We start from the raw sequence: 24,835 nt of genomic DNA, 5'->3' as shown, positions 1-24,835 counted from the left end.
AGTCCTCTCTATCATCAACTTGGTATACATGCTGAAAGAGAAAGGGCTTATAAACATAAATGAAAGTCAGGGGACAGTAGAGGCAATATAAAGAGCGCCTGCCTGGAAATAAAGTCAACTAGTAACAAGGAACAAGTCAAAAAAATATGGAATCAAGCTGGGTGCAGTGCAGACCTGTAATCCCAGAGGCTTGGGAGGCTGAGGCAGGAGGATCATGAGTTCAAAACCAGCCTCAGAAACTTTGCAAGGCCCTAAGCAACTTAGTGAGATCTGGTGTCTAAATAAATTTATTTTAAAAAAGGGCTGGGAATGTGGTTAAGTGGTTAACCACCCTGGGTTCAATCTTTGGTACCAATAAAATAAGGAGTATGGAATTCAGTCTAGCCTTGCCTCAAGACAGAACTACAAAGACATCCTGGTTCTAAGAGTCAACACATACTCTTTTTGACTTTTGCTACTTTGAGTTGGGAGTTACCCCTTGTAGACAAAGAATACTGAACAATCCGGGGCTTATGGGTCTCACCCAATTCTCTATGGCAGAGAACACAATCATTGAAAGTCACAGAAACACAAAAGTGGAAACAATAATCCCCAAATCCCTAAATCTCTTTCATATTTAGCCCTAAGCTTTTGCACTAGTACACAGTCATCCATATAGAGTGTTATAACATCGTTTCTATCGGTAGTATTTTTATACCATTGGTTTGTAGTTTTGTAACACTAACACTGAGGAGAACAGAAAAAAAAAGGTTGAGCTCAGGATTTTAAAAAATCATTTAATAGAGAAATCTAGCAGCAAATGGAAGAGGAAAACATTTGCATGGATGTAACTGGTACCCCAAATCAGGAAGACACTCATATTTTTAGCATCAGCCTCTCCTGGCAAAATATAAGTAATTATAATAGTAATCTGTTTCAATGGAAATAAAGTACTGTAATATTTATAGTCTGTGCCAGAGTTATAATGACTGTGGGGCCAGAAGTGAAGTGTCACAGCATGCTCCACATGTTTTTAACACGGTTTCTAAAGGCTCTGGAGGCTATTAAATTTAATGAACCCATCTGCTATGAAATAGAGGTCCCAACATAATCAGTTTCTGCCATGCCATGTAATGCCGATGGCATTATCTGTTCCAAACCCAGCAGGACTGTTTGTGTTTCTCTTTACGTGTGTCTTTTTGTTTTGAAGATGGCAACTTCTTTGATATGCAGTGGTGTCTAGGGAAAACACTGTACATTCAGTCTCCAAGCTCCAGCAACATTGCTTCCCAGGCCTTCAGCCCCCTGAGTAATTGCTTCTAGGCTGTATGAGGTTGTAGCTTAACACAATCACCCAAATGACTCCTAAATGGCCCAGGTGCCATGCCTGGATGGGAAACCGAAGCAAATGTACCATTTATCAAATGCAAAGCATTTTCTCCAAGTTTAGACTTGGTGGGGGGTGAGGAGGAGGGAATACACGTCCAATTTGCAAATGCAACTAAATTGGTTTGGAAGTTCCTACAAATTGCCTCCCGAAATGCATTACTAGCAAATGGGAGGGGCAGCGGGGCTTGGTAATGAATTCTCATTATTTTAAATGGTCACATTCCTACTGTTTCTAAAAGATTTCTTTGCTTCCCTTCTGTGTGTCACTGTGGTCTGTGCAAACCTCCCCTGGAGGGGGTTGATCAGGCTGTGGATGCTTTCTGGATTAGATACTGCTTGTATCCTGCAAAGCAAGTCAGTCGGGGTAGCAATCCCAAGCTGATTGAGTCCCAACCGCCACAGCACAAGTCATTTGCTTACCAAATGGAACAAATTCCATTGTTAATGATTTCTTTTGCTCTGCACCTAAGAGATAATGACTGTGCATGACTTGTATTCGGATAAGAAGCCTATGAATTTCAGAATGCTGGTGTTTGCTGTTTTGTCAATTCATACATGAGATCTTATTAGATTAAACATAATTAATGTTGCTAACATTAATTCATTTATTTGGTCTTCACCAGGAAAGCAAATTGAATAGAACAGGCAAGCCAGAAACAGAATATTCTAACAGACTGGTAGCAATATGCCAGGAGGATGGGCCCTAAAAGGAAATTTTGTCTGCCTGATTCTAGAACCAGACTTGATCCAAAGCAGCTTTTGACTCTCATGTGCAAGAATCCAAATTCAGCTTCTGTTCACAGTTCAGCTTTTTGTTGAACTTGTCCAGACCTAGAACAGTATGAATCATTATATAATTAATAAAAAAAGAGTGCTGTACTCATAGGTCCTTTTAATCTATTCATTGAAGTCTTAAATCAATTACATGATTATATTTGTTGATGCTAGATTCAACGATAATAACTGATGAGTCAAACAAGCAGGAATCCCTTTTGCCTTAACTACCCAGATAATTAAGGAGAAAGAAGACTTAACATCAAATTAAGCAAACTTAAGGGATCAAGTGTTCTACTTCCTTAGTATTTGGTAGAAAGAAATCAGTAGCATCATAGGTCTTCTGATTCTGAAGAAATCAAAAACAATTTCAGACTACAATGTAAGGAAGAGATCCAGACTTCTGAAAACATCAGGGATGAGCAGAAATATTATGAGCTAGTATGGACACAGATGCTCTAAAACTTTATCTGAACAAAGAGGTGGGGTTTTCTCTCTTTTTGTTTGGTTTTCGTACCAGTGATTGAGGCCAGGGAGACTTAACCACTGAGCCAAATCACCCAGCCCCTTTTTGTATTTTGTTTAGAGATGGGGTTTCCCTGAGTTGCTTAGCAGCTCACTAAATTGCTGAGGCTGGATTTGAACTCGAAATCCTCCTTCCTCAGTATCCCGAGCCACTGGGATTACAGGCATGCACCACTGTACCCGGCATTATTTCTTATTTTGAAACAGGGTCTTACTATGTTGCTTAGGGCCTCACTAAGTTGCTGAGGCTGGTTTTCAACTTGTGATCTGCCACTGCATCCAATTGGACAGAGAGTTTGCAGGAGGAGGTATGGGTGCATCTTCTTCTGGTCTTATCTCTCTTAACCAGAGAACAGGGACAGAAGCTGTTGTGGTATGCAGCATTCTAAAATGGCCATCACTATTTCTGCTCCAACAGGTACATTCCCATAAAATCCCTTCCCCTTCAGTGTACATGGGATACTGCTCGCATAATTAGATTACTAATCAGCTGACTTCAAGTTAATGAAAAGAGAGATTAGGCCAGTTAGGTCTCACCTGATGGAAGAAACCTTTAAAAGAAGGTGAATCACCCTAGAGAGACACTCTGGCTAGTCTAGAAAGCAAACAGCATTTCATGACTATGTCTAGGGGCCACACAGTAAGGAAATGCAGGTACCCTCTGAAAGTGGTTCCCAGTGAGTAAGAAGATGAGACCTTGGTCCTCAACTTCAGGGAACTGAATTCTGCCAACAACCTGAGAGAGCTGGGAAGAGAATTCTGTACTGCAGAGGAAGCCTGCAGGTGTTGTGGAATGAACTGATCAATACAATCAGTTTTAGGTATAGGTTATAGACCATAGGAATAAGATTTTGATAAGTAAGATAACAGAAACGATAGGTAAATATATGTGTGTAGGCCATAAGTTAACTAGAGTCTTAAGTAAGCATTAAATAAGTTACTAATACTGGCTATGTAAAGCAATTGCTGTGGCAACACTACCTGATCACTTGTAACAGTTCCCTCCTTGCTGGAGTAGAAAGGATGGAGTCACTATGGCTACATGAGCAAACAGGTATGGCTATAGGGACTCCATGTCAGCTGTTCTAGACTCCACCTTAGTTTTTCTGTTAATGCTCTCGTGAAGAGACAGTTGCAGGACCCATTTCTGAGAAAACAAAATGAAAACTATTTGCTGCTAAATTCCAAAAATATATTGTCTTCTGTACTTTGAACCCCACAAAATGTACTCAACCCAGGATATGGTGGTCTTGGTGACCTATATGACTTTGAAGTAGATTCTCACCCCAGCTGACCACCTGCTCAACGGTTGTCTAACACTTGCTTAAACCCAGGATGTGGGGGGCTGAGGACACAGCTCAATTAGTAGAGTGCTTGCCTACCATGCACAAGACCCTGGGTTCAATCCCCAGCACCACACACAAAAAAAAAGATAAAGAAAACCAAGATGTGGCCATGAAATTGCTGTTCTCCCATAGAGCATCAATTTCTAGGGGTGACAGTCCCTGGCCAGGTAAATAAAGCTCTCTAATTTGTTTCAAATTCGGACTCTGAGTGTTTTCTGAGTGGTCTCCCTATAAAACAAGGAGTCAACTCGTAACGACCTGCAAGCCACTAGCTAAGGTTCAGCCATCCATACTGAGACTCTAGACCCTTGAGATAACACACTCTGTGTTGTCTAGAGCAGGGCCGACTGATTAACTAGCCATGGAGAATAAATGGAGCTCTCTGGTGATGGTGAGTGTGTCTGTGGTCCTAGCTAAAAATCACAACTCTCAGACCCAATCGTGGCCCTTCATTTTGTGTCTGGGAAGACCATTTTCCCTCCTGGAGCATAGAGCTCTGGGAAGCTATCAAGAAACAACAGGACAGGAAACAGATACTAACCCCAAAAAGGAGAGTCTGTTTAAAAACTACCCATAGCCAAGAACATAAATTCACACTAGATTTCCAGAAGTTGGGAAATAATTATAGGTAGTATTTATTGCTTTATCACCATTTATAGATGTTCGGCTCTTTGAGGCAATTCTGGAAGGCAGGTTTCATCCTGATTTTATAATGAAGAGAACAACACAGATGTGAAGTGAGTAGCTTCAGGTGACAGAGCCGACACGGAATATCTTTTTTTTTTTTTAAGTTTTCGGCGGACATAACATCTTTGTATGTGGTGCTGAGGATCGAACCCGGGCCGCACGCATGCCAGGCGAGCACGCTACTGCTTGAGCCACATCCCCAGCCCCGAGACACGGAATAGATGTGCATCTCAAACCAAGGCTTTTGTTTTAACTCTAAAATCAGTACTGTTAGCTCACAATCTAAGGTAGGTGTCTAAATATAAAAACAAAATCCAAAGTTACCAATAAAACCAGATTATTAAAATGAAGTTTGTTTTACTCAGTTTTTTCACTGCTGTGACTAAAAGACCTAATGACTGGAACAATTATAGAGGGGGAAGAGTTTATCTGGGGGCTCACGGTTTCAGAGGTCTCTGTCCATAGACAGCAGGCTCCTTTCCTAGGGGCTTGAGGTGAGGCAGAACATCATGGCAAAAGAGTGTGGCAGAGGGAAGCAGCTCACATGAAGATCAAGAAGCAGAGAGAGACTCTAGACTCTCTAGATATACCCCAAAGGAATGCCCCCAATGCCCTATCTCCTCCAACCACATCCCACCTGCCTTCAATTACCATTTAGTTAATCCCATCGGGGGGGTTAATTCACTGAATGGGTTAAGGCTTTCATAACCCAATCATTTCTCCCCCAAACCTTCTTGCACTGTCTCACACTTGAGCCTTTAGGGAGGAACCTCACATCCAAACCATAACAGGATTGACCACCAGCTTCAATGTTAGGCACTCCAATCTCTTCTTTTTGCAAGATGGGTCACATTAGGGCAAAGTTTGTTTGGGACAATCCTGTATGAGTCAGGACAGTGACAAGCTCAAGTCTTAATCTCCTATTCTGACCCCAAACCAGATGATGATAGATAGGTGGAGGGGTCCTGTAGAACCCAGGCCCAGAGGGGAACTTTGTAGAGATTGTGGCTTCTTGGTGAGAAGCAGCCATTGGAGCAGCCTTCTCCTCACCCATAGGTCGGTACAGAGGAGGAAGGACCCTCACACATCCCCATGAACCCAATGTGCTTCTCAACTTTACTGAAATGAGAAAGCCTCTCAGGAAATTCTACCCAGGGTCTTATCTGTCAGTTCTATTGGCCAAGAGACAACAACAGATGCTTGGAATGCACCGCTACCATGCTATTTTGGGGGTAACCAGAATCTGAGGTTTAACCTTTATGAACATCAAAGGGTTCTTGGAGAGGTAAGATAAATGAGCTTTTTCACCTTGGCTTACCCACTGTACTCAATAAGGAGCCCCTTAAAACATTATTTTATCTTCAAGTAAGTAAAGGTGATTATGACATAGACTATAAATTTCACATAAAGGTTTTACCAAAACACAAGAGCTCAGAGGCAGCTCTTATGACCCCTGACCATTGGCCTCGACTCTTGCTGTCAGAGACTGTTTAGTGGAAAAGCTTGAGTAGTAGTGGTTTCTCCCTCTCTAATAATTGCCCCCATATAAACCCAGGCATGTATATAATTAAATCAATACAAAAATTGAGTTCAGTGATTAACATAATCTCAAGCAAGACACTGAATTAATATGAAGCTTTACTTCCTTATGAGCTGTATGTTCAGCAGGAGCCTCAGGTCCTATCTCTTTAGCCAGGATATCATATACGAATGACAGACACATCCTTCTCTGCAGGTGTAGGATGGCATCTGCTTCTCATTACTGATGCTAATTTTGATGACCTGCTCAAGATGTTGTCAGGATTCTCCCACTATATACTATGCTAGACAGTGTAGACAGGATCCTACTGTACACCCACAACCCCACAGTTAACACAAAATCTCTAGGAAAGCTCTTTGAGACCCCCCAAAATATCCTGCTCATCATCAAACGCTCCCCCTAGATTTACCATCCATTGATAACCTTTGCCCTAAATTAGATTTTGCTAAAATGGTTACAAAATGGTGATTTTCTAACTCTCGATTTTCTAACTCTGGATGGCATGTTGCACCGTGTTCTTTCCCACTCAGTTCTCCATTTGGTTCATCTGTCTGAATTTTATTTACCTATTATCAGTAAGAGCACATCCATTTCTATTTTATTCAACAGGTTATAATCCATGTTGTCATTCTTCATTATGAGGTGTAGCTTGTCCCAGATGTGAGCAACGAGAGTCCCTTTATGATGATTCCTCTGTCTGCCATGTCCTTTTGACATGACCACATTATTTTCAGGATATCCTTAGCTTCTGTTGCAAAATGCTCCAGTCTTTTTTAATTTTTTTTTTTATTTTTTGTGGGGGCAAGTTGCACTTTACCTAATCAAGCCCTGGCATTAGTAGTTTCTCTGAAGAATCCCGGTTCTCTTTAGTGAAGGATAATCTGGGTCTCGGATGAGTTCATTGCTACTTGGGTGCCATGGCTTCTGGCTCCTTCCAAGGGACAGAGTTGGGATTTCACTCTAAAACCTTCGATCCAGTCTAATCTCGTGGGAGCCATCTGCCTTGTCTTTACTCATTTCCATAGTTGTTCAATCTCAAAATGCTCATGAAAGAGGATCCAGAATTGCTAAACTCATATTACTACAAAGGAAGCCAAAAGAAGTTTAAATTTATTTGCAGTTTGTTTTGTCCTCCATTGATTGAGGGGTAGACAGTGGATGTACTGTATTCAAGATGTCTGAGACACTGGAATTTAATATTGTCTATTACTACATATCAAAGATTAATTCCAAAAGTTAGTTTTTTGTTTTGTTTTGTTTTCTCTTTTTCCCCCTTTTTCTGGATAACTTTGTTATTCAATTGAAATATAGTGGCATTTGTGGTCTTATTTGCATTTAATTTTTAGATTTTCCTTTGTTCTTGCTATCTAATTTTAATTTTTGAATGCACAGAACACATGCTTTCAAATGTTAAAACTAAGCCAGAAGTGGGAGTACACATGTGTAATCCCAGAAACCCAGGAGATTGAGGTAGGCAGATCACAAATTCAAGGCCAGTCTCAGCAGCTTAGCAAGAACCTCAGAAACTTGGTGAGATACTGTCTCAAAATTTTAAAAGGACTAGGAATTTAACTCCGTGGTTCAGTGCCTCTGGACTCAATTTCCATTACACTCCCCCACAATAATGGCAAAAAATACATTCAGACCTGTGTCAATTCTTTCCCAATTCCTTTCCTTCTGTACCCCTCCCTCTTCTCCTTCTCCTTCTCCCTCTCCCTCTCCCTCTCCCTCTCCCTCTCCCTCTCCCTCTCCCTCTCCCTCTCCTTCTCCTTCTCCTTCTTCTTCTTTTTTGTCCCAGGGATTGAATGTAGAGGTTCTGAACCACTGAGCCACATTCCCAGCCATTTTTTTTAAATATTTTATTTGGAGACAGGGTCTCCTGAATTTCTGAGGCTGGCTTTGAACTCGCAAGCCTCCTGCCTCAGCTTCCTGAGTTGCGGGGATTACAGGTGTGCACCACCACACCTAGCTCCCTACCACCGTCTTGTATGTGACTAATTCTGTTGGTTTCTGATTTATCCTGCCTATCTTTCTGAGATATGTGTGTGTGTGTGTGTGTGTGTATATATATATATATATCTTCTTATTTACTCCTCTTTCTTAAACAAAAGGTAGCCTGCTATACCTACTTGGGCATTTTACTCCATCTATTTAGCAACTTATCCTGGAAATCATTCCATATGAACCAATGGAGACCATTCTCACTCTTGGTTTTAACATTGACTCCACTAGGTGTAGCTTTCAGTTTATCTAATCCATCTTATATGTTTGAACATTTAGGTAGCTTCCAATATGTGGAAATGACAAGCAATTCTTCAATGAACAAATCTGTCTGTATGTATGTTTTATATTGTTAGAGGTTCATCGTCAAGGTTAATTCTGAGTAGAATTTTCCGGGACAAAGGGCAAATGAAAATTCTTCCCCCGCAAATGCCCCATTCTATACTATACCATGTACTAAAGCCTCTCTACCCCACAGCCTCACCAACACAATGCATCAATAAGTTTTTAATTTCTACCAGTCTGAAGGTGAGAAATAGTATTTTACTATAGTGTAATTTTTATTTTTCTTACTGTGAGTGAAGTTATGTAGTTTTTCAAATGTTTAAATACCATTTTTATTATCTTTTGTCTTTTGTGAATTGTCTTTTTGTGTCTTTTGCTCATTTTTCTCTATGGTAATATTCGGGGTTTCCCATCAATTTTTTAAAGTTCTTTATATAATTGGCTTTTTAATTCTTCCATGTTGCAAATATGTTCCCCTTTTCACTTTGCTTAGATACCCTAAGGCATGTTTTGACTTGCCAAAGTTGCTTTTGTGTTTCGTTTTGTTTTTGTTTTAAATAGTCAAAATTAATCCTTCTTCTTCTTGCCTCTAGATTCAGGAATCTTGGGTAGAAGCCTTTTCCCAAATTGAGGGCACAAAGGAATTCACCCAGGTTTTCTTCTGGTGCTTGTATGGTTTAATTTTTTACCATTTATCTCAGGATTTCTTTCCTGGATAAGCTGTGAATATTAGAATTAATTTTCTTTTTCTTTAAATGGTTACCCAATTTCCACAAAGACGTTTATTTATTGCAAAGCCCTTCATAGCCCCATTGGTCTGAGATGCTGGCTTTATCATGCACTAAATCCCTGTATGTAGTTCCGTCAGTGTTTGGACCTTCTCTTCTACCGATCTGTCTGTCTCTCTAGATCCTAGTACCATAATGCTTGTTTACATCATGTTATAACATAAAATATTTATATTGATAAATAGAATGACCAATCTGACACTGGGTTTACATATAAAACCAATGGTTCACAATAAAACCAATTGCTTCAGTACTGGTCAGCTGTACTCCTCTTCCTTCCGGATTTTTCTGGCTTAGTGGATCACAGCAAACAAGAGGAAAACTATCACTGCTGTTGTTATTGTCATTATCCGTAAAACAGGACCACCACAAATGGGATAGCCTAACTATTTTGTTTCTATGATTCAAAATCAAACTAGGATTAGACTCTCAAACTGATAAGAGTTCAAGAAATCCCCAGTTACCAAAGGGGTACTCTACATTTACCTGGGGCCAGGTGCCTCTCCTTGGGGAAGGGGTGCACCTTCTTGACCAGGAGACACCCTTATCTCAGAGGTCCTACTGTGTGTCTGAGGTAGCTAAGCTGCTATGGCCTGGCTGAGGTATCCCCAACATGGGTTCCCATACACTGTTCCTGCCCTTGATTTGTCTGCAGCTATCAGAAATGTGGCAGGAACACAACATCCCAGGGAGAGAAAAGCTGGTCCCTGGCAGCCATCAAGATCCCTCCAAGGACAGCTGTGTCTGGGTTACAGTGATTAATGTGATGTTAATCCCAACAAAAATGACAGCAGAGGGGTCCTGCCAGAAGGTTTACAATCAGCAATTGAAAAACGCTTCTCCCATCTGACTCATCATCCCTGTGAAAAATCACCCTGAAATAACAAGAAGAGTGGCCAAGGAGCAAAGTCCCTCACGTTAAGCTCCTTGAGCCTCACCATCTTCTGCCTGGAATTCAGCTTTTGAATGAGCCCCTGATCCGAGCTCACACGGCGATGCTTCATCTCAGGAAGAAGACTCGACTTCGACCTCCGTGGTCACTCTGGTTTATTTTTGGAACCAACTGCATTCGCCTTCCAATTGAGACCTAAAGATGCACCAACCTTTCTTGCCAAGGCAAACAACACAAACCGTGTATCCAAACGTGGAAGATGTCATCAAACCCCATAAATGAGGAAGAATGATACAATTGCTCTTCTCTGAAATGAACACAGGAAAACTCTCTAATTGTGAGATGAAGGTCAACCCCAGCCTCATTCCCAGGGCCCAAGAACTCACGGTGCTGTCGATGTAAGCTTCGGTCCACACCACGTCATGCTCTTGGTCTATGACTTTGGGCCTGCTGAGCACATGGAGGTACTCCATGACATTTTCCTGCACATCAGCCAAGGTGGAGATCTGGGTAAAAAATCCTGCCAAAATCCAAGGGAGGACATATTTAGTATCACATAGGAAAGCCTACAACAGGGAGCATGCATATGGGGTGCCTTCATGCCCTCTGGCTAAGTTTTTCCTTTTTAAAGTGCTAAATCTCCATATCCACCATCAATCCATTCAGGAGTAGTATGTTCATGTTAGAAAGTGTAATCAATCTGGGTGTGGTGGTACACACTTGTAATCCCAGCTACCGGGAAGGCCAAGGCAGGAGGGATTGCAAGTTTGAGGCCAGCCTCAGCAGCTTAGCAAGACTCTGTCTCAAAATAAAAAAATAAAAAGAGCTGAGGATGTAATTTAGTGGTAGAGGCCCTTTAGGTTCCAATCTCAACACTGAAAAAGAAAAGGAAAATATGGTCAAGCAAAGAGAATAAAATAAATCCACCAGAAATCCACCTCTCAGAGGTGGGGGCACTCTCCAAATCCATTTTGTAACCTTTTTTTTTTTTCTTCATATTAGTGAACTCATTTCCCAGCCACAAGTATTCAAGACTATCTCATTTTTTGTAATTTTAACAAAAATAGTTATGATAAATTTTTGAGTGCTTACTAAATGTCACAACATTTGCTAAACACTCATTGATATACTTTGTCTTATTTATTTTATTTTATTTTGGGGGGGGGACTGGGGATTGAACTCAGGGGCATTCGACCAGTGAACCACATCCCCAGCCCTATTTTTTAATTTTATTTAGAGATGGGGTCTCACCGAGTTGCTTAGCGCCTCATTAAGTTGCTGAAGCTGGCTTTGAACTTGAGATCCTCCTGCCTCAGCCTCTCAAGCTACTGGGATCACAGGTGTGCACCAGTGCTGCCGGCTTCATTTATTCTTGATGACATGACATGGCAGAGATGACTGTACCCATGATAAAGGTAAGATGACTGCAGAGGATGGCAAAGGATATGTCTTTGGCCCATGTTTCACCAGCGTCAAGCAGCAAAATACAAAAAGTTGAACACAGGCCTAAGAGTGGCTTCATCTCTACCTTTTATTTCTAGGAATTTTGCCCTTGTATGTTTGAGGCTGAAATTCCTGCTCGAACCCTGCGGGTCAGACCTTCCCTCGAATGTGCTGGGTAGACAAGGTTTCTAGGCAGCAGAAAAAGTCTGAAGAGAGTTCTTGTCCTGCAGAAGAGAATGTCACTGGGCTCTGGAGTGATGGGGCCCTGCTATAGGCCTCTTAAGCTTGGAGTTCTATGGGCTTTTGCTGTGGGATGGGAGATGTTAGAAAGGAGAGGAAGAACTGAGCACAGGCCTGGCTCCCTGAGAGGGAGTCCTTTGTTCAAGCTTTTATGGAATATTTTCTCCAGTCTAACACTGGAGGAGGGGGGAGTAACAAGATGAGCAAGGTCCCTGCCCTCCTAGGGCCTGGAAGATCTGCCTAAGCAGTACCAAAATAGAACAATCTACATTAAACTAAGGCACACAGCAGGGAGAGCCCATTGAATTCGGCTACCCTGAGGGTCAGTGTAGCTGAGAGCTGAGGAATGAGGACCAGTGAGGTAGAAGAGGGACTAAGGAGCAACCAGGAGAGCAAAACCAGAGAGGTCAGGCCCTTTCTGGAAACTGTTTTTAGCTCAGAATAGCTGGGGCAAAAGAGGGTAGAAACAGGGTGTTTCTACATCAAAGAATGAGCAAGGGATTGGCACGTCCGAGCTTGGGGAAGAGTTGAGACTGTTTCCTAAAGGCAGGTGATCATGAAAGGACTTTCAGCTGGGGACACCAGATGATCACAGATTCACGTTTCCTCCTCATGCTGCTAAATAAGGACCATACCTGCTCCTGCTGACCAAGTTAATCAGAAATGAGTACATGTTGCTGTGAAGCCAGATCTGTCACCGCACTTTGCTACAACATTTACAAAATCTCTTTGTGTCTAAAACAAGACCCCGAGTAAGGGAACACCAGCCCTTCGGTTGTCCAGGAAGGGTCGAGACCCTCCCCGAGTATTTCCAAACAAAAGCCAGCTGGTTCGAATTGAGTGTGCCAACCCCAAACAGGTTGGGACCATGTGGCTTCAGGGTTCCTGCTGACAACTCTGCACAGTGCTCATTAGCATGCATTATCACTCCTCCCGCCCCACCCTCCTGCATGGGCCCATTGCAGGGAAAAGGAGGCCCCCAAGGAAGACTCTCTGAGTGCCTGTTCTAGTTGGAGACCTGGAGGGAGTGAGACCTATGAGTGCCTTTCTTGGGCCCCCACAGTGCTCCTCTCTGGTCTCTCTTATAGGCCTGGGGAAAAGGTTTTAAAGGGAGGAGAGGTAACCAGCCACACCCACAGCGGTCATTTTTCCATGCACAGCAGCTACAATCAGTATTTGTATAAGAAAGAAAATATTTTGCCTCTTCTTTAGTAGGGAAACCTTGGGCTCCAAGTGAAGAGTCTTGACACAGAGGACAAGCGAAGAGGGGAGTTGGTAAGAGGAGGCAGTGGTTTGATAGTTTTGGAAGAGGGGGCTTGGAGGCACATTCCACATGGTGGAATCCCATTCCTGTCTGGGATTCCACACCAAGGGTGCCGTGAAAGCAGCATCTCTTAGATGTTTGTCTTGATGGTCTCTACTTTTATATCTAATCCTCAAAGCCAACAGTAAAACTCTCTCGGATTCAGGTTTTCCAAAACAAGACCAAGAGAAGAAAGGGGATGGGAATAAGAAGGAGAATGGGAGAGACAGATCATTGGCACAGAGAGACAATGGGGAGGCAAAGCAATCAGACATTTGGAAGGCAATGGACCTGAGAAATCATTCTGACCAAGCTTTCTTCATCTTAGTCAAAGTTCTGAAAAGTTACAGAAAGCTGACTTCCCAGAGCTACAGACCCTTAACCAAACAAGTACCTGACCCTCCACGAGGATCACAGGAATCTCAGACTGAACACATTCAAAAGCAGCTCAAGGCTACCCCTCTCCGAGCTGGTCTTCCCCACCTCCACAATGTCACCACTGCCCAGATAGATGAAAAGTATAAAAAATTACCTTGATATCCACCATGTCCTCAACCTGCACCCTATCTCATTGTCCAGTATGCTTCTTGGGTCCCATCTCTAACACGTATCCAAATCTCACTTCCCTCTCTCTCTTTCCACCACTTTCTCCCTACTCAGATTCCACTGTGCCTCACTGGAGCCCAACAAAGCCATAGTCCCTCCCTGAACCCATTTCCTTGTCTAAGCTCCTCAGACAAGAGAGGGATCCTCTAAGAGTACAAAGGAGATCACTATCTCTGGCTATCTTCCTACATGGCTTCTATTTAGAGTTAGAATAAAATCCAAATGTCTTGCTCTGACCTCCAGGACCCTCCCTCAATGAGCCCCTGCTGACCTGGGAGGCCTCAGCCCCTCCCTCCCTTCCTCCCCCTTGTTCATGGTTTCAGCTTGTTTCCCATATTTTCTGTTCCTCTCATCTGCTAAGATCATTTCCCCACACAGGGTTTTGGCACTCACAGTACCTGCCGCCCAGAAGAGCCTTTATCCAGTGTTTTCTGAGGATGGTTTCTTTTTATTACTGCGGATGCAGTTCAGAGAGGCTCTGCCTGACCATCCTGGCTGAGCTCACTCCTTCTCACTTCTCCCTGCCTCCTTTTCTTGAGAATGTCCATTCGTCTGTTGCTAGATTCGGACTTGCTTGCTTACTGTGTTCTCTGTCACTGGAATATTAGCTCCGTGAAATGTTATGAACAGCTGGTGCTACTCTTATATTCTTATATGGGTACACTGGGGGGGGGGGTGCTCTATAGTAATGCAGGAAGCTTCACTAAGGTCTTCCTGGGATTCACCTCGCCTATTTGAACTGGGACCTCATAACTGCACAACTCATGTACTCAATGTATAAGGGAGGAAAGAAAAGCTCAGTGAGTTAGTAATGTGTCTCAGGTTCCATTTGAACCCAGGTTCTTGGCTTCCAAAGCCACCACTGAAGGCACTGCCTCTTCCCATGATGAGAGAAGATGGCACCTAAGAGTGCCTCCTTCCCCAGGAAGGCGGCTCTCGTGGGCTATTTGTGTACTGCAGCTGGAAAGAGTTGAGGATAGATATGAGAAAACAATTGTTCTCTGGGTTTCCTTAGTGAGGTACAATAGTTAGCACCAAAGGTCTACTCCAAGTCCAGGACATAGATCATGGATGCAGATGTATAAAAGGTAGGAAAAGATGAAGTTATAAAAATGATATTAATAACATATGCTGCAAAGCTTACACAAATTTGATCCTGATGCATTAAAATGTAAAATGTTTCTGAAAGAGTCCCCTTTTTTTGTTTTTAAATGTTTTCATATAAATTTTAGTTAACCAATGTATGGATGTAGTTAACGAATGATGGATAATAGGAAATCGCTAAGGGTTGGAATCTTTGGCTGTAACCATATACACTTCCCTTGTTTTCTCTGTGTGTTCTCTGAGTTGGCCCCTTTCCTCCTCTTTCCCTTCTTCTTCTTTCTTTTTTTTTTCCTGTTAAATACTAGCTCTTGAATGTTTATTCTCTTCTCTAATGTGCCTTTTTGGACATCATATATCATGTAAGAAAGTAGAATCAGCAATCGTTCGGTAATTACCAAGGAGTAATTAATGCTGAAATTAGCCACCTATTACAAATGGTCTACTCATTTTTCTACATAACACCAATTTATTTACCTTATTCCCTTGCAGAGTTCTTTCGGTGAACTCTGGGTTACAACGACTCCATGTGATAAACCATATGCAGCCTGAGACTCTGATGGCTGAGATTTCACCACCCTGACTTCAACATTTCTGGAGACCCTTGCCTAAAAGCTGCTTTGGCATGGGATGTCCTGTCGACACATCGTTTGATACTCTGCTTTGAAATGACAACAGATTTGAGGAGTCGCAGAGTCTGTCTGTCCTCCGTGAGTAGACCCTGCTGTCTACTCACATGGCAAGGCCCTCATTCTACCTCTGGTGTGAGGGGTAGAGCTCCCTTTGAATGCTTGCAGAGACTTTTCCCCTTCTTGAACAAGGCAGGCTGAAAACCAGAGGGCCTGTGTGCAGATCTCAGCCTCAGGGCCCCGAGGTGGAAATGACATTCACAGGGACAGTGGAGGTAATACTGTGATTTTGCTCATTTATATCCTCTACAGTACCTTTGAAGGACTGTCCCAATGTTCCTTTTCGTCTCCTTTCTCTCTGTTAGCATCACACACACTTATGACTGAAAAGCATTTCTTTACTTAGAAAGATGGGTTATTTGTAAACAGCTTTCCACCTCCATGTGTTTTTTGATCTTCATAAAGAACAATCAAGGGGCCTGTTATCTCTTGGGAGCCAAAGACCCCAAGTCCATGTCGTTGGAAAGAAGAAAGCAAGGAGAGTGATAGTTAGGGCAGAGAATCTTGTGGTCTCCATGGGAGAAAGAACTGGACTCCCGAGTAAAGCTATCAGAATCAACTGGAGCTCAGATCTGAGCACAAGTCTTTCCCTTTGTGAATATTATTACATTGTAATCTCTAATTACACGGTAGAAATGATATTAAAAGAAAAAAAGGAAAAGTCAATACTTAAGAGAGAAGTTCTGTTTGATAACTTCTCTAACTGTATTTCCTCCTTAAAATGGACACATTTTCATATATTTTTCTGATATCAAAGTTAATTATATAAGGGCTGGAGATGTGGCTCAAGCGGTAGCGTGCTTGCCTGGCATGTGTGCGGCCCGGGTTCGATCCTCAGCACCACCTACAAACAAAGATATTATGTCCGCCGAATACTAAAAAATAAATATTAAAAAAATTCTCTCTCTCTCTCTCTCTCTCTCTTTCTCTTAAAAAAATTTTAAAAAGTTAATTATATAAAACATATATACAAGCATTAAAGAATAATCAATGGATGTAAAATTCCCATATTCAAAAATAAAAAAAGGAGGTGGAGAAGGAGAAGGGGTTGGGGTGGGGAGAAGAAACAAGCAATCTAAGGTACATGCTTGGGGAGCTAGCAAGGTGGGCTTATTCCTGTAGCTCTATGGCTGTGCCTCCGTCACCTTAATATTTCTAATTGTCAAATGTTCAGAACTGAACAACAGCAATGCAAGGTGAGGCCATGCCAATTCCAGAACACACCAGCTGGGGATAAATCCCAGCTCTGACTTTATTAACTATGGCATGTCAAAGTCTTTTGTTTTCCTAGATTTTCCCTAAGTAGGGGAATCACCTAAGAGTCCTCTGTAAATCACAACATCGTTTTCTCCAAGGAGAGGCAGCCTCACATTCTGGCTAAGAATTCAGGCTGCGGCTTTGGGCTGCCTAGGCCTGAATCCTCACTCTGTTCCCTGCTAGTTGCTAACCTGGAGCAACTGAGGTCCACTGAGGTCCACTGGCTAGTCTCTCGTGGCCTCAGTTTCCATCTCTATATAGAGATGATTCTAAAGTGCACTTCATAGAGCTTTTACAAGGCCTAAGGAGACATGACACAAAGGTACTTTGTACCCTGTCTGGCACTTAGTAAGCAGGTTGTCATCCTTAGTTACCATTAACAACAATAACAGAACCATCTTCATCCCATTCAAATTCCCACGTTCTAAGGAACATAGACAAAGAACTGCTCAAACGTATCTGAATAACTGCCATTTTTGCCTTCAGCCACCAGTTCTGAAATAGCTACCACTTTTTCTTCTACCCTCACCTACAACCATTCTGTCCTCAAAAAAATTGGAGTTATCTTTTAAGGAATGTCATACTTAGTGTGATTAAATGTATATATATATATATATACAGGGCTGGGGATGTGGCTCAAGCGGTAGCGCGCTTGCCTGGCATGCGTGCGGCCCGGGTTCAATCCTCAGCACCACATACAAACAGAGATGTTGTGTCTGCCGAAAACTAAAAAATAAATATTAAAAGATTCTCTCTCTCTTTAAAAAAAATAAAAATAAAAAATAAATAAATATATATATACAAAGGTTGGGGACCTGGACTTTCACGGATGGCTCAGACCACTAGTTCTCTTTCAAATAAGGACAGAGTGACCTCTAACCCATCGAAAAGGGATAAATAAGCTCAGCAGACAACCAAAAGAGACTCGTGCACCATTTCCATTGGACCTATGATGACTGATTGGTTGAGAATCCAAACACAGAGCACCTTCTTTATTTGCACAGCTGGAAAACACTCTATTAACTGTGATTTTTGAAGGAGGATCAGCCAGTGCTTGTTTAAAATCTTGGCACACTGAACATTAGAGAAGGTCATCATGGCTTTATGAAATATCTGGTCCAGTTGGCCCCTCTTTTCTGTTCTCCCAGTTCCCTAGCTTATGCAATGGTATGGATGCAGCACTTTAAACTCCACAAGCCATTCTACAGTGACAGGGATTATTTTAATATATTTAAAAGATCATGCTGTTTTGCCTCATTTGGGTTGGTTCCCTCAAGACAGAACCTACTTAATGCATAAAATGAAACAAACAGTTGAGCTCCAGGCCTCTCTGGATTTTGCTAGCGGATCAGAGGAGGCAGAAAACTCCTGTTAGAGGTATGAAGGCCCCCCAGATGCCCATTTCTACAGGAAAGCATCTAAGTCCGCTGGCTGGCTAATGATGTTTCCATGGTTACCAGAGTTCCAAGAAAGAAATTCTGCACAGACAGCAGGTCCTTGACCACTGATCCAGGGATGCCACAATGGCTCTAACCATTCCTGCTCCTTCCCAGGGTCGTTCTGTGGTCAGGAGGCTCAATCAGTCAACAGGTTTCTACGTGGCCTCTCTGTTCTGGTCCCTGAATGCTGACGCTTCATTTCACTGAAGACCATGACTGAGTCAGGGTGAAACTATGCAAGGGGTGGGGCTCTGGACCTCATGTCACTTGAGATGAAAAATGTTATGCTGCCTCTGTACTCTAACAATCTGAGACTATAAACAATGACTTAATTAATGACCAGAGGCGAATACTTGCTTACCGATGTTACGTGGACAAAACCCCATAACTGATACAACGTGAAGCCAGTGTTTACACGGGCACAGATGACTGGAACCGAATATTTGGACGGCAAGTGCTACTTTGAAGAGAGTCAGACAATGACATTCTATTCCCAGCGCCCTTTAGAAGAAAAGCAGAGTAGGGAAGGTGAAAATATTGAGAGGGACTGAGTCTAGTAGGGAAGGAAATCAACTGGATTTGGACTGGAAGAAGGGACTCGTTGGAATTCAATGGCCCATCCAGCTAAGCAGCTACTCTTACTTCCTTGGAGTTTCCAAGGCTGTCCTCAGAACTTATAAATCTTAAAGTCTATATTCTATAGCCAGGCCTTGAGTTGGCTAAATCGTCTTCAAAAGGATGCTTCGAAGATTCTTATAAACAATGACTAAAACTAAATTGTGGTGTAATATTAGTTGATTAAGACAAGACTTCAATTTGAATAATTCTCATCAGCCTGACATAGGCAGTGGTAAAAACAACAGCCCATGACTGACTAAATGCAAACCAGTTGATGAGAAGGACTGCAATCTGGTGTGGCAGGAATAACAACAAAATTTTTCAAAATTAAAAAAAAAAAAATGGAAAGGAACCTTTTTTTTTCCCCCAAGACCACAGAATCAAGGAAAACTATGGGGGAAAGTGTAGCTCACTCAAAGTTTTCAAATGCCAAAGTTCCCCAACTCACACGAGGGCCTTGTCACTCAAAGGAACTCTGGGATCTACCCGGTCTCCCCGTCCCTTGTCTGTGCTCCTCCTATAATTCCCCCTGACCTGAAGCCAAACACATTACTCTGAGACAAACAGAATTATTGATACCTTTCCTGGGGCAAGGCAACTAATAAAATAAAATAATTGTAGAATGTGTTATCTTAGAGCTTCCGGGAAACATTAACCACCTGAGGAAATCCAGACGTGCTTAAAAGACTGTTCCAAAGAGATGCAGAAAATTAAAGATAAAGCCCAGCAAAAGGCAAGATGGGCACAGGTTTACTCACCTGGCTCTGCACCTGCTTTCTGAGAACTTCCCACCCACCCCATCCATAGTGCTGAGCCCCTCAAGCACCTGAGGTTTTTCTCTGTGAGTTTACCACTGCCCTCACCAGATGAGAACTGGTCCAGACTGGGAGATATTATCATTTTTGAGGGTGAAGAGGGAGACTTGAAGTCAAAACTTAGATTCGCTGGTCAATCTGAAGTGAAGGAAACATCAATTCTCCTTTCTAATAGTATGCCCTGTCCATGTGTGTCGCATATAGGATGGGTATGTACAATATAGGGTGACCATTTCTGGCTGCCCATGCGTCAAAGTAGGCAAGGCTTATCTACAGAGAAGAAGAAGGTCATGATATGTATAGAAAAGTCAAGAGGGAAAAGAGAAACAAAATACATCCCCCTTGTCCTTCCTGAGACCAGAGTTTCCCTTCCCACTCAGGGTTCTTAGCCACTCCCTTCTCTTTCCAAAATATTCTTTTTTTTTTTAATTGTAGGGAGAAATTTGGGTTGCTTGAAACTAAAATAACCTTTTCTTAAGTCACATCTGGAGCTGAGATATGCAAACTCTTTGCCCCTAAGTCTCTTTCTTCTACTAAAGTTCAACACTAAAACTTTCATAAGGATGGTTTAGGAGACCTATACAAGACTATGTATATAGGACATATATAGGACAATATACAGGACATATTTACCTTTATTAGTAATAATCATCAATTTACTTATTTTTCAAACATCAAAGGAGCACCTGCTATGAGAAATATATGAGGCCAAGCTGTGTCAGAGCACACAAGGTAAAATTAGAATCAAAGGCTGCTCTCATGGAGCCTGTAGTCTCAGAGCGAGAGAAGACAGGTCCACAGATCTTATAAAACAAGGGAATACTTGAGGACACACAGATACCAAGCACTGCCTACTCGCTTTACTTGCAGGGTCTGATTTCATGCCTCCAACATGTGTATTGATAGGACAGGATTCAGATCACACAGAAACATTTGGCAACTTATATATATCTGGTAGGTGGCAGAGGCTAGATTTGAAATCCAAGAGTCCGGACTCTACTGCCATTTAGCCTGTCGTGCTTTGCCTTCTTGGTCAAATAAGAAATGAAAAGAAGTCCTTACTATACCATGAAGCCCTGTTAATTCTCCCCATAAACCCCAAATATTATTTCTGACACACCATAGGGAACTCATAAATATAAAACTCTAACAGTGGTCATTGGGCACTTTTGACTCTGTATTGAAGTAGGTACCTATTATGTACCATTTCATTAACCCTTAGTTAATTTAATAAGAACCAAAAGAAGAACTGGATACAAAATTTTAGTCAAACAGAAGGAATATATTTAAGAGATCTATTGTAGAACATAGTAATTATAATTAGTAAAAATAAAAATGGATTGTATACTTGAAAATTCTTGAAAATTGCTGAGAATAGGGTTTTTTGTTTTGTTTTTATTTTTATTTTTATGTTTGCTACAAGGGATTGAATCAGAGGTGCTTAACCACTGAGCCACATCCCCAGCCCATTTCATTTTTTTACTTTGAGACAGGGCCTCACTAAGTTGCTCAAATTGGCTTTGAACTTGTGATCCTCCTGCCTCAGATTCCTGAGCCACTGGGATAACAGGCATGTGCCACTATGCCCAGATGAGAATAGATTTTAAGTGTTCCCCCCACAAATAAAGGATAACAGGCATGTGCCACTATGCCCAGATGAGAATAGATTTTAAGTGTTCCCCCCACAAATAAAGGATATGTGTGTGAGATGATACATATATTAATCACCTTGATTTTCCACAATTTATATATATTTCAAAACACCAGAGTGTATACCATAGGCACATACAATTTTTATTTGTTAATTCAAAAAATCTAAGAAAAATTATTAACACATTTATATTTCGAGTATGAGAACACCAAGGCATGTTAAAATCAATTAATTTATTCATGGAGGCAGTTATTTCATAAGAATATATCTGACTATAAATCTGAATGACTCAACAAAAGTTTCATTTGTCACATATACTGTATGTCTAAGGTACTCTGGTAGGTAGCAAGGGCTAGGGGGAAAGGGCACCTGCTCCATGTGATCATTCAGGGATCCAGTCTGATCCAGCTCTTAAGTTCTTCAGCCAGAAATGGCTTGGGTTGGTTGCCCTCACAGCCCATTGTCCAGAACCAGTTTTGAGCTCCCAACTCACGGGGCTGGGAATGATGAAAGGACTCATGGGTACAGGATACACAGTAAATGTCTCTGCTATAGTGATTCACCCACAGTTACTCAACACAGTGAGTGAGGAGGCTGAACCACTCCACTCAACTATCTTCAAAATCCATAAACTATTTTGGCAGAAGTTGTTCTACATCTATTAATAATCAGAAACACCCAGATCTTATCCTAGAGTCTGCCTTCTTATATAATTTCATAAGTAGAAGCTGAAATAGTCTATTTTATAGTGATGGGGAGTAGAATAGTGGTAATCAGAGGCTAGGAAGGGTAGAGGGGCACGCAAAAAAGTTGGTTAACAGGCACAAAAATCTAATTAAAGCCAGGTATGGTGGTGCACACCTGTAATCCCAGTGATTTGGGAGGGTGAGAGAGGAGGATGGCAAGTTCAAAGTCAGACTCAGTGATTTATTCAGGCCTTCAGCAACTTAGGAAGACCTGTCATTAAAGAAAATATTAAAAAATGGCTTGGGATGTGGCTCAGTGGTTAAGTGCTGCTGGGTTCAATCCCTGGTACCAAAAAAAAAAAAAAAAGAAAGAAAAAAAATAATGTTTTATATATATGCATATACATGTACACAAATATATATATGTTAAATTAGATTGGTGGACTAAATTGTAGTGTTCTGTAGCACAGTCAGTTGATTAGACTATACTTAACAAAAATCTAATTTATCTTTTAAAACTGTAGGAAACAGGATTTCAAATGTCCCCAACACAAAGAAATGATAGATGTTTGAAGCAACAGATATGCTAATATCCCCAATTCAATCACTGCACGTTGTACCCCACAAATATGTGCAAAGATTATTTGTCAATTTGAAAAATTTTTGCAGCCTTCTCTGAGAACTCTCTCCTTTCTCAAGTATGCTGCTGATTCTGCACATCCAAGGGGAGGTGATTCAGAGCGCGGCCCGGCGGCTGGGAGACCCACCTTTGTTGGCGCAGGCCATCCACTTGAGATTGTCTGCAAAGGCGGCCTCTCGTCCAATGAGGTAGGTGAAGATCCGAACCTGAAGGGAAGACAGACAGACACACAGGGGTGAGCGCCATTCGCTTCTCGCCATCCTGTTTAGGTCGCGTGCACGCCTCACACACATGTGGCTCACCTCTTTAATGCTCCACGCTTCCCATCTGTGGGAACATATTTAAGACATTTGAAGTACAGTCCATGAGAAATATATTCAGAACTGGGGCCTTTGATCTTTTGAGCCATATGGCACTGGTGGTAGTTGTTTTTTTTTCTGTGTGCAGCTCACAACAGAGGAGAAGGGCTTGAGAGGAGAGACGGGCAGTGTCACGGATCTGGGTTTCCTCCACATGTGGACAAGGATCATGTGGGTCTGGACCGAATCCCCAGTCACTTTCCTCATTCCCATAGGAAACTCAGGGCGTGCCTTTCTTGGGAATAGGGAGGACACTGGAAAACCCTTGACGTGTCCCCTCAATGGGGAGCACGAACTGCAGACACCCTCCAACCATCTGTGGTCCCTGGCATGAATTTTAGAAGGTAATTAACTGGGACAAGAGTCTCAGTCTGTGGCCAGAAGATGGATGGTGACTCTCTTTAGTAGCCTTTGGCTTCCAAAGAGCAGAGAACCAATGTAAACCCCTGGCCTTTGGTTTTTCTAAACTCTCTCTCTCCTGAGGCTAGAAATCTTTGGGAGATTCTGCCTGTCTTAGAAACAGGGAAAAGCAAAAATCCCACCTCACACAGACAAAACTGGTTGCCACAGGCTGCCCCCTTACCTAGAGTTATTCGCTTTCCCCGTCTGGCTATTGTCTACATTCAGCTGGGCAACGCTGACTTAGGGGAAAACTGAGACCCAGTTTAGTAAAGTGATTTGTTAAGGTTCATCAAGGTTTGATCTCAAGACCGAGGTTTTCTGAGATCCAAGGATAGTGTTGGGGCCTCCTCTAAACCTCCTGGAGACACTGGCTCTTTCAGTATAGATGATCCCAATCAGTTCCAATTCCCCGGGGACGGCATTCACAGAAGCCAGGAACTGAGTCCAATCTCTCAAGATCAGGCCCAGACTTTTTCATAAATCTTTCTTTGTAAAATCTCAGATTGAAGCTCTTTAAAGGGAAAAATACTAGACTGATAAAACTTGCATCCCTCCTGGCTCTTAGCCAAAGCAAGAAAGCATAAGAAATAGTTCTTAGGAAATGAAATTAAGAGTCTATCTCTGTAGGCAGAGACCCAAGATAAAGTAGCCCATTTGTTTCTGAGTAAAGGTAGCTGTATGTGCCAGCCTCCTCTGCTGTCCAGATGAGGAGCCTTAGCATAAACTGAGATCTCTCTTGGAGGCACAGTTAAAACCCCAGAAAATGCTTTGAATCACTGGCAAAACTTCTACGATTCTTGATTTAAAAGATGGCAACCTACTTGGAAAACCAGAAGGAATGCGCCAAACTTCAGATCAGACACGATTGCTCAAGAATAATTGGGCTAAGAAAAACCACAATAATGAAAACCAGCACCATGACCCCCTACCATTACCACTATTATGGCTTCTACAATCAGTGCCATCCCGTGGGTCAGGTACCAGGCTAAGAGATTTATAGGCATTATGTTTATTTTGTTGGTTTGAGTTTCATTTTATTACATTTGAAGGAAGATCAGGATCATGCTTAATATTTCCATTTATGTACATTCAAAGTCTTCCAGTGGACTGACCTCCTTATCTGAATAGAAATGGTGTGGAAATGACTTGTTGCATCTCTGCCTATAAAATAAACATAATCAAACAGAACTGCATTTGTGCCCTGCATTTTCCACAATAATGCCTTTCAACTGACCACAAAAGAAAAGGGTTTTTTTTTTTTTTTACTTCCAAGTGGAAAATATTTGGGAGAGCAATTGAACAAAATCTATAGCATTCTATATTTTTAAAGTTTTGACCCAGAAATTCTAGTTCTAGCCATTTATCTGTAGCTGGGATTAC

The 24,835-nt window shown here is 42.0% G+C and overlaps 1 protein-coding gene across 1 annotated transcript in view; it reads right to left on the bottom strand.

Annotated features, from left to right (window-relative positions):
- Positions 1-24,835, bottom strand: part of Cacna2d3 (calcium voltage-gated channel auxiliary subunit alpha2delta 3) — an 882,565-nt gene that overhangs the window by 295,479 nt on the left and 562,251 nt on the right. Inside the window, exons 12-13 of the mRNA XM_026388626.2 lie at positions 22,822-22,900; positions 10,593-10,726 (exon numbers count right to left, since the gene is read on the bottom strand). Coding sequence (XP_026244411.1) covers positions 10,593-10,726; positions 22,822-22,900 — 213 coding nt within the window. The remainder of the gene's footprint in view (positions 1-10,592; positions 10,727-22,821; positions 22,901-24,835) is intronic.

The sequence above is a fragment of the Urocitellus parryii genome, chromosome 3 (genome assembly GCF_045843805.1).
Source record: "Urocitellus parryii isolate mUroPar1 chromosome 3, mUroPar1.hap1, whole genome shotgun sequence".
Lineage (NCBI taxonomy): Eukaryota > Metazoa > Chordata > Mammalia > Rodentia > Sciuridae > Urocitellus > Urocitellus parryii.
The sequence above is the reverse complement of the archived record's forward strand: the minus strand, read 5'-3'. Positions and strand labels throughout refer to the sequence as shown.